This window comes from Elephantulus edwardii, unplaced genomic scaffold (assembly GCF_000299155.1).
Source record: "Elephantulus edwardii isolate Elephantulus edwardi_28Jun2011 unplaced genomic scaffold, EleEdw1.0 scaffold00275, whole genome shotgun sequence".
NCBI classification, from domain to species: Eukaryota; Metazoa; Chordata; class Mammalia; order Macroscelidea; family Macroscelididae; genus Elephantulus; species Elephantulus edwardii.
In genome coordinates, this window is record NW_006400025.1 from 3,129,791 (window position 1) to 3,140,713 (window position 10,923).

Consider the following 10,923-nt stretch of genomic DNA (forward strand, 5'->3'; position numbering starts at 1 on the left):
ATCCAATTCCCAAATCAATAAGACAGTTGGTTTAATTACCATTGGAAAATGCTTGTCATTCCTCTGTAGTATCCAGTCCCCTCTGGACCCTCATCATTTCCTTCACCTGCTCCCCACACCGACCAAGCTGTGCAGCTCTGCAACTGCATCCTGGCCCACCCTCACCCTTCTGCCCCCAACTCTCACCTCCTTGTACCCCTAATATGTTTTTCCCAATAAGAAAAAAGAAGGAAGTATTTAATGTCATCATCGGTTTCTAATAAAGCAGTGATATGTGGTAATGAATATGCAGTGATAAAGGAGTATAGCAAAATATAGGAAAGCACAGGCTAGAGCTTCAGATGTACTCAATATGAATTAAAGCTTTATCACTTATTAAAAAAAAGATGGACTGAAACAGTAAGTACAACAGAGGTTGAGAAGATGGCACAGGATGGAGCAGGGTTCTGTTCTCTTGAACACGGACTTGTTAAAAGTCAGAGCCAATTTGGTAGCATCTAACAATAGCAACAAAGACTGTCAATGAATACATTATCTAGAGGAATCTTTGACTCTGCTGATGCTATCATCATCTGTGCTCGGTGGGGACATGACTGTCCTCTGCAGAGTGAACATATCCTGAGCACCTAGACTTTCCAGACCTTTCCTTTCACTTTACTTCAGTCAAGACTTGTGAGTATTCTGCCAAGTCAGTATACTCATTACAACTCAACTTCAAGTCAAGTCCCATTAAGTAGTTGCCACTAAAGTGAATTTCCCTTTTAGGAGTGGTTTTTAGTCAAGAGGATTCAATAACAGAGTAAACTTTTAAAAATAATAATAATTAAAAGAGGATTCTATGAGAAAACTAGGGCTCCAGTTTATACCACTCCCATGATTGTGTTCCATGTCTCCCCTGCTTTCACACAGCTCCAACCATAAAATAGAAATTGCCTTCACAAAATATTCCTTCATCATTCTTCTTCTGCTCAAATACCTTTTCTTTCAATTATACTTTACCTTGATAAATTACATGTGCCAGGCACCATATGAGCCAGTGGAAGTACAAAATACAGAGAAGGAAAAGTTCATCCTCAAATCTAGCTTTAGGTTGTTGCTATTAGGTGCTGTCCAGCCGACTATGACTCATAAGGACGCCCTGAACAACTGACTGGAACTTTGACCTGTCCTATCCCATCATCATCGTCTCCTCAAAACTCAAGCCTATAGTTGCAGTCACTGTGTTATTTCATCTCCTAGATGGTCTTCCTTTCCTTCACTGATCTTCAACATTTCCAAGCAGTGGCCCTGCTGACAACATGCCCCAAGCACATGGGATACATTCCACCATCCTTACCTCTAAGGAGTACTCTATTTGCACTTTGTCCAAGACATATTTTTTAATTTTGTCAATCCTTGGTATATTCCATACTCAATATCACAATTCAAAGGCATCTATTCTTCTTGAGTCTTCCTAATTTATTGTCCAACTTTCAGATGTATCTGATGCAATTGGAAGCACCATGGTTTGTATCAGTTTTGGAGTGGGCTAAGAAATGAGATATTTTTAAAAATCTTTAACCTCTCTTTAACAATTTGGAGAAGTCCATGATAGCATATTCCCCCAATACAACACATCTTTTTATTATTTGGTTGCTGTTACCGTGAATGCTTATTATATATTTTTAGTTATTGTTGTTGTTGTTGTTAGGTGTCGTCAAGTACACCCCATAGTGACCCTGTAAACAACAAATCTGAACCCTGTCCTGTCCTATACCATCCTCACATTTCCTGACACATGAGAGCCCGTTGCAGCAGTCACTGTGTCAATCCACCTGGTTGAGGGTCTTCCTCTCCTTTGCTGACCTAGCATTATGTTCTTCTCGAAGAAATAGCTTCTCCTAGCAACACGCTCAAAGTCTGTGAGGTGAAGCTTTTTCTCCAAAGAGTACTCTTGGTGCACATGTATAATTGAATCATTGACTACTTTAATCTTTTCTCCATCTAGCATGATGTTTCCTGTCTAGTGACAAGAATTTTTGTTTTCTTGATGTTAAGATGTAATCCGTTTTAAAGGCTATATAGTCTTTGATCTTCAGCAATAAGGGATCCACTTTCTACAAGCAAAATGGTGCAGCTTGTTGATAAGCCTTCCTTCAAACGTGATGCTACTTTATTCTTCATATAGTCCAGCTTCTCAAATGATTTGCACAGCATACAGTTTTAATAGATATGAAGATAGAACCCTGATGGACATTTTTGCCAATTTTAAACCATACAATGTTTTGTTGTTTTGTTCAGACAACTACTTTTTAATCAGTGTGTAGGTTTCCCATAAGCAAAATTAAATATTCTGTGATTCCTAATCTTAATGTTATCCATAATTTGTTATGATCCACACAGTGAAATGCCTTTGTATAGTTAATAAAACCAAGAGTATACATCTTTCTGGTATTTCCTACTTTCAGCCAAGGTCTATCCGACATCAGTAATGATATTCCTCATGCCACTGTCTCTTCTGAATCCAGCCTGAATTTCTGGCAGTTCCCTGTCAATGTACTGTTCCAGCCATTTTTTAAAATAATCTTCAGCAAAATTTTATTTATATTTGATAATAATTGTAGTGTTCAATAATTACCACATTCTGCTGAATCACCTTTTTTTAGGAATAGAAACAAATATGGAACTCTTACAATCAGTGTCAGGTAACTGTCATCCAAAAGACTTCGTATAGACTAGTGAGCACAGCCAGGACTCCACCTGTTTGTTGAAACACCTCAGTTGGTATTCTTGGGGCTTTATTTTTTATTTTATTTTATTTTATTTCTTTTTACCAATGCCTTCAGTGCAACTTGAACTTCTTTCTTTATTACCATTGCTTCTTAATCATATGCTACTTTCTGAAATGGTTCTGTCAACCAGTTCTTTTTAGTACAGTGACTCTGTATTCCTTCTGTCTTCTTTTGATGTTTCCCACACCATCCAATAATTAGCCCATAGAATCCTTCAGCATTGCAATTTGAGGCTTGAATTTGTTTTTCAGTTCCATCCCTCTCAGAAATCCTGAGCATGCGCTTTCCTTTTAGTTTTCTAATTCCAGTTACTTGTACATTTCCTTACAATATTATTTTTTTTTCTTCTTCTTCAGTTGCCCTGTGACATTATCTGTTTCTTTTATTCATTTTGGTTTAAGTTCTTGTGCAAGTTTCAGAGTCTGTTCTGACATTCGTTTTTGCTCATTGGCATAAAATAAAATATATGTCATGAGGACCTTATGTTTAACAGAACATGCAATTCACACAATATTTGGCTTTGTGTTTTGTGTGTATTTTTACTATCACTAATTTACTGGGAGTACCTTCTTCTGGCCCCCAGAATTCACCTTTCCCTTCCTCACAGAGCTCACTCTCAGAATCTTGTTCTTTTCTCTGCCTGCTCACAGACCACCCAGGTTTTCTTGGAATTTTTGCCTGCTCTGGAGATCTGTCTCCTGAGGGTCGTACTCTTTACTTTCTGCGTTTTAGAAAGCTAATGGAATGATCCAAATGGCTGGTGATATGTCTGTTTAGTCTTTGGATTGACATTGTCACATATTTACCAACAAATATTTAGTTTTTTCATAATATCTTAAGTCATAATCCTTAATTATAGCTTCCTTCAATAAGGTACATGCCTTGCTCTTTCAAGTGTTCCATAACAGAAGCATTTCACATCCTGGAAAGGTCTGGGAATTCACTGTTCTTGCCTAACCTCTAGGATCCTATAAATTGTTCTCTGCCCAGTTCCCTACTTTCTAGTGTGAGAGGGTCTTTGTCCAGGTCTCCACTCTTCAATAGTTAGACGACATTGTGTATATCAGTTAGCCATTCAAGCCTCACATTGCCTACCTATGAACTAGAGCTATATTGATGCTCACCTTGTCAACTGCGAAGGAGAATCATGTGAACGAATGCTTTTCAAAAGCTCTCTGTGGCATTAATGATTGCTGTTGGTTCAAGACTTCCTTCTCCAACTCAGAAGAACACCCATATATGGTAAATTGTGAGCTGTGACTAACCTCAGTCTGGGTTGCATGCCTGAAAATGAAGGCTTTGCTACCTGGCAGGGGGTAGGGAAAGAAAGAGCTGCTGCAAAGGCACAGAAAAGTCATAGTTATTAAAGAATTACCAAGCTCACTTTGCCCTCTCTTGCCTGAAACTACTATGTAGAGTATCTGATATAGAGTAGAAAACCAATAAACATTGAGTGAACGAGTCGATGGGTTTTAGAGTAGGCCCAGAATTAAACTCAGCCTTCCATGTTAAATACAGAGGGGGGGAAAAGAGACTTGAATCAAAATGTAGAAAGGATTTGAAACAGCTTAGTCACATGCTTGCTTGACACTAATTCCATAATCTCTCCAGGTGTAGACCCTGACACCAGCGCCCCCACCTCCACAGTGTTCCTGAGGAAAACAGGTAGTGTCAGCACTTGACCCTGTGGAGGTTCTGAAACGTCTATATCCTTGGTCCCAAAAACCAAGGAGCCGATCTTGCTCTGGATCAGCCCAGACAGATGAATAGTCGATTAACGGTATTCTAGATCCAGGGAAGACAGGCATGTGACTGAGAAGTTCCAAACCCCTTCTATATTTTGGCTCATGTCTCTTTCCTCATCTGTATTTCACATGGAAGGCTGAGTTTAATTCTGAGCCCACTCGAAAACCCACCCATTTATTCACTTAATGCTTATTGGTTTCCTTATCCATGTCAGATGCTATGCACAGCAATCCCAGCAGTCCTATAATGGCTATCGCCTGATCCAAGAAGTGGAAGGGGGACTTGCACAAAGAAAGGAACTGAACTAGTTCACAGAAGTTGAGTATGTGGATCTTTAGACTCCACAAGGGATTCTAGGGGTGAAGGGGCGAAAAATGGTAAGCAGTGATAAAGAAGCCCTCTCTCTGTCTCCTTTCTTTTCCTACATGAATTCACCCTATCCTATCAATAAAGGAGCACTCGTGGCTTAATAGCAAGGAGCTGCATTGCCAACCCAAAGAAGTGCAGTTCAAATGAACCAGCTGCTCCTCAGGAGAAAGATGGGGAATCTCCCATGTGATGTGCTGCCTCTGAAAACCCTGTAGAGGGTCATTACTAGTCAGTTACACCCCAGACTAACAGCATAAGTGGTGTCCAGAGACAGGGGAAGAGCTCTGGTCTGAGGACCAGTAAGTAGGCTGAGCAGTGAGCAGGCTGGTGGAAAGGACAGTTTATAGGAAAACTTTATTAACTGTTCAGGAAACTGGAACCATACAGTAGAGATGATTATGGCGTCAGAAGCAAAGACTTTAATCTGGGTTCCTACAGGCCCATGTCTTACCTTCTCCGTTAGAGCATGAGTCCCTTGGAAGGAAGGAGTCTAACCTCCTCAAACTGGCACTTTGTTTGCTTCTGGAGGAGGCAAAATGAGCCTGGGAACAAGATGATCTGAGGTTTAAGCCTAGGTCTGCCTCTCACTATCTGTATGACGTTGCCTGATTTTTCTAATAAATAGCAACATTGGCATTGAGTAAGTGCTCTGTGAATGCTGGCTTCTGCCTCTCCCTTAAACTATATTGCCCCTAAAAGTGAAGCTTTTTTTTTTTCTTTTGCTCACATTTAATTTTTATTTATTATGTTTTTTTTAATGCTGCACACAACAATATTTATTTCATTTATTTGTTTGCTGCTTGTATTTATTTTTTTTTACGTAAAGTGAGAGGGAACTTTTGTGGCCTTTTTTTTTTTAATTCTTTAACTATAGGCCGCCTTAAGCTTTCTAAATTGTATAATATTTAAGCAAGCTGAAAGGGAAAAGGGGTTTTTGCAAAAAATCACTCGGGGAAAGGAAAGGTTGCTTGGTTAATCATGCCCTACAGTGGGTGATTAACTGCTTGTAGAATTAAGTTTCATTTTTAATTAACTGTGCTTAAGGTTTTAATTATATCAGTGTTCCCTCTTTACAGCAGCTCATACTGACGAAGGTGCATGCGCTGAATGATGTCACGGCAGTCGTTGAACACGCGGCGAATGTTCTCGGTGTCCACAGCGCAAGCGAAGTGGGGGTAGCAGTAGTGGCGCCCATCTCCACTGGCGGTGCTGATTCTCAGAAATTCGTCGCGGATGAAGTACTTGGCCCGGGTCACACGGGGATCCTCGCCAGGCTCAGGAGTAGCATCCTCAGGAGTAGTGTAGCGAGCGAACTCTGGGAAGTAGTCCTCGATCTTGGACTTGCCAGCAAGGACCTTCTCGGCCAGCAGATCTTGCTTGTTGAGGAACAGAATCACAGAGATGGTGCGCAGCCATCTGTTGTTCCAGATGCTCTTGAAGAGGTTCAGAGCCTCCTGCAGACGGTTGGTCTGGTTGTCCTCGCGAATCACCATGTTGTAGCTGCTGCTGGCCACCACGAAGATGATGGCAGTCACATCATTGAAGCATTGGATCCACTTGCGGCGCTCATCGCGCTGGCCGCCCACATCGAACATGTGGAAGTTGACCTTGTCCACCTGGAACTTGGTCTCAAAGATTCCAGAAGTCAGGACACGGCAACGCAGCAGGTCCTGGTCGCTGGGCACATAGTCGGCCTGCTTGATGACATCGATTTTGTCCAGGAAGTACTGGGCACAGTCGATGAGCTGGTACTCATTGGCACGCTCGTAGCAGGCACGCACCCCTTCATCTTCCCAGAGCGCCTTGGCATGCTCGTAGAATTCAGGGGGGAAATCAAAGTCAGGCACGTTCATCACGCTCAGGATGTAGTCCACTCTGAACTGGTTCTCAGGGTTGGCCAGCTCCACAGGGGGAACCAGGTTGCTCATGGCGGCCACAATGGTTTCAATGGCCTCCTTCAGGTTGTTTTTGATGTCCTGCACTTTCGTTGCCTTCTCACCATCGCTGTTGCTCCTGGTAGCCTGCGCGTCCTCTTCGCCGCCCTCTCCATTAAACCCATTAACATGCAGGATCCTCATCTGCTTCACAATGGTGCTTTTACCAGATTCTCCAGCACCCAGCAGCAGCAGGCGGTGCGTGGCCCGGTAGACCTGCTTGTCCTTCTGCAGCTGCTTCTCGATCTTCTTGTTGGCCTCGCGCTGCGCCTTCTCCTCGTTGCGCTGGTCCTCCGTCTTGCTGTTGCCGAGACAGCCCATGGCCCGTGGCGGCGGGCCGAGGACGCCGGGCGCGGGCTCGGCTCTCCGGGCGGAGCTTTTAATCACCTTTTACTAGATACCACATTTTCAATGTAGCTTTTAATTCTTTCCTCGCAGGAAATGCATCCTCATGCTTTCTTTAAATAGTCAATACAACAATAGTTGAATACAACCCAGTGCCTGGGACAGGTCGTTATGGCGGCGGAATGGATTGTGGTGCTTAGTGACCAGAGATAGATTGCTGGCTCTGCCTTCCAGGCACCTTGTGGGTGACAACAGCTAACCTTTTAGCCAGCGGCCTAGGGATCATTTAATCCTTTGCATCACTTACGTGATCCAGACACCTGTTTCCTTCTGTTTTTTCAGGTATATTCAGATATTTCAGAAGGTCAGCCTCAAAGGTTACAGAGATGTAGGGACCCCAACTCCTGGCTTTCAGGGACCAATGGAGACTTAATCCCTGAAAGTGCTTCCCAGTAAATCTCTTCTACGTGAGCTGGGATTTGGAAAACTGAGGCGCCCCTCCTTCCGCTTCAGTTTCTGAGCCCTGCCTAGTTGCAGAGCAGAGAACGGAAACTCAAGCCCCCTCCCTCCCCCGCCCCTGGCTTCCCTCTCCCCGCAGCTCTGGTGCAGCCGCCGCTGTACGGGGTCGGGTGTGCAGGAGAGGTGCATGGAGACGCGCGCCCGGCTCAGTGGGCCGTTCCAGGACGTAGCTTGAGAACGCTCCGCTAACCTCCTGGCTTGTTCTGATACCCGCGCTGCATAAAAGGAAGGATCTCATGCAAATTAAGGCCAGTGTAGCGAGAGGGTAAACACTTAATTAAAGGAAGGCACCTGGAGACCCAGCGGTGGGAGGGGGGAACTAGAGCAAGTCTGCAACTCCCCAGAGGCAGGAGAGGAGGACGCCTTTTCTCCAGGTCTATTCTCTGCCACCTCTTTCCCTTTCCCCCTGTACTCCTCAGTCCCAGGGCTGTGTTAGAATAGAGGACTGGAGCCTAGGGGAGAAAGGGGTCTTTTGAAATGGCTCTGAGTGGGCTGTTGTTACTAACGGTCCTCTGGAGCTCAGAAAGGAGAGTGTTTGGTAGAAGTGACTGGTAAATGAGAAGATGGAGTGAGGTATTCAGGACAGCGAGCTTCATGGCCTTTCTGTTGCCCTGCCAGAAATCCAACGCAATAGTGAAGCCAAAGATAACATCTAAGGGACCTCTTTTAAAAATTTTCTTTTTCTGTAATCTTTATTCCTTGTCTAACCTTTTTAGATTGTGATTTTAACGAAAGTTCACAGAAAAGTTGGATTTTCATTCCTTCATTGTTGCACATTTTCCTCCTAAGGGAATTTTTTAGAGACAAAGCCTTTTTTATTTATCATTATCATCATCCTTAAGATATGCAAAGCCCTTAATGAGCACTGTACCATATCTTTGCATATGTTGTTCTTTTGTACGATGGATGGAGTCAAAACCAACCCATAGCTGACCATACAGTGGGTTTTCAGATGTAGTTAATCTCACTTGTCCATCTTTCTCCCATAGTGCAGCTTCTTGCCACGAGAGCATAGATTATTTTATTCTCACTCAACCACTGCCAGTAAGTTAATTCTAACTCACAGTGAGTGACTATGGGACAAAATAGAACTGCCCAATAGGGTTTCAGAGGCTGTGGATCTTTATGAAAACAGACGGTCACATCCTTCTTCTGAGCAGTGATTGTTGAGTTCAGACTGCCACGTTTTGAGTTTTAACGGTCATCAAACTGTTAAGTGCCATCGTGCTGCCTGCAACTCGTAGCAACCCTATGTGTAACAGCTCTGAATCCTGCTCTATCCTGTGCCAGCCTTATTGTCTCTGACACACCTACCATTATTACCGCAGACACTGAGTCAATTCATATCTGAGTCAATTCATATCATCCAAGGTCTTCCTCTCTTGTGCTGTCCCTCCAACCCCCTAAGCATAATGGCCCTCTCCAAGGACTGATCCCTCCTTGTAACATGCCCAAAGTACATCAGATGGAGCTTCAGAATCCTTGCCTCCAAGAAGCATCCTGATTTCACTCTCCCCTGGATGAACCTGTTTGTTCTCCTAGCAAGGAGTCCATGGTATATAGCCTTCTCCAGCACCACACTCAAAGGCATCAGTTTTCCTTCTATCATTCCTAGTCATTGTCCAGCTTTCAGATGCATAGCACATAATTGCGAAGACCATGGCCCAGGTCAGGTGTATCTTAGCCTCCAGACTGGCATCGTTCTTTTTCAGTACTCTGGAGAGGTCCCTGACAGCAGACTTTCATCTTGATTTCCTGGCTGCTGGTACCAAGAGTGCTGATTGTGAAGCCGAGCAAACTAAACTGTTAGCAATCTCAATCTCTTCATCTATCATGATGCTGCCATTCAAAGGAGTGGTGAAAATCTTTGTTTTCTTGATGCTGAACTTCAATCCATATTGAAGGCTGTAGTCCTTGACCTTCTGCAGCAAGCACTTCAAGTCCTCCTCAGTTCATAAAAATGTAGGCATTCTAATTATTTCTACCTCCCAGTTAAGGCAATTTGCCCTCCAAAATGATAAAATAACTTGTTAAGAGTCATCAGCACAAAAGTGGAAGACCCTGGATAAGATGCACAGCAAGTGGTAGGAAAGATCATGACCTGAATCAGATGCACCTCAGTCCTCAAACTGACATCATTACTCCTCAACAGTTTGGAGAGGTCTCTAACTGCAGACTTTCCCAGTGCAATACGACTCCTGACTGCTGGCACCAAGAATGTTAATTATAGATCCAAGTAAGACAAAGTTGTTGAAAGTTTCCATCTTTTCTCCATCTCTCCTACTATTACCTATCTGTCCAGTGGTAAGAATCTTTGTTTTCTTGACATTGAGATGCAGTCCCTACTGAAGGCTGTGTATTCTTTGATCTTCTGCCGCAAATGCTTCAAGTCCTCTTCACTTTAAGCAAGCAAGGTTGTGTCATTTTCATAATGCAGATTATTGATTAGTTTCCCTCTGACCCTGATGCCACACACCTATCCATAGAGTTCAGCTTCTTGAATAGAAATGGAGAGAGAATACAACCCTGACACACTTTTGACTTACACAGTTGATGCTCACAGAGTGGGTGCTCAATAATGGCAATACTTCTTCTCACTTACTAATTGTATGTGAAAGGAATTTGCCTAGAAATGTCATTCCAAGGTAATTTGGTAAGTGCCTTCATATGGCAGGGTTATATACGTGGGGCTAGAGGATGACCCTGGTTGAAATAAAGACATGGGAAGTAACTCTCTGGGTTCAGAAAACCAGGTTTGTGGGCAAGGATTTCCCAGGTGCCAGAGCCCTATCCTTCAGTATGTCTTCAAGAGAAGAGGTAGGGTGGCAGGCAAACATTGTTTGCTGTCTCTTCTTTTCTATCTGTCTTTGTGAAACTAGTATATTGAGTATTCAGGACAAAGCACAGCTGAGGCCTCTGAATCCACAACAGGATCTATGAAGAAAGATTCCAACCAGGAGTGAAATCCACAACAGGTTCTATGAAGGAAGATTTCCACCAGGAGCGAAGAATAACTTAATGACAATTTCTTCACCCAGGTGTGCCAGGGGAAAAAACGCCTTTGAGCTTCCAAAACATCAAGGTTAGTAATCAACAATCTTCACCACCTAAAGTAAATGTTGTAGGACAATGGTTTATGCCAAAGTGCCATCACGAATCAACAGCAGTGGCCTTGCCACCACACCTTGTGTGGCCTGTTACCAGCATGGGCTTGTTTCTTGCTTCAACCATCTGCTTCT

The 10,923-nt window shown here is 43.3% G+C and overlaps 1 protein-coding gene across 1 annotated transcript; it reads right to left on the reverse strand.

Annotated features, from left to right (window-relative positions):
* Positions 1-5,604: 5,604 nt before the first annotated feature.
* On the reverse strand, positions 5,605-7,147 carry LOC102873604 (guanine nucleotide-binding protein G(s) subunit alpha-like). The gene has a single exon (XM_006900186.1). It carries the CDS (start codon positions 7,139-7,141, stop codon positions 5,957-5,959), a length of 1,185 nt encoding a protein of 394 aa, XP_006900248.1. The 5' UTR covers positions 7,142-7,147; the 3' UTR covers positions 5,605-5,956.
* Positions 7,148-10,923: the final 3,776 nt, after the last annotated feature.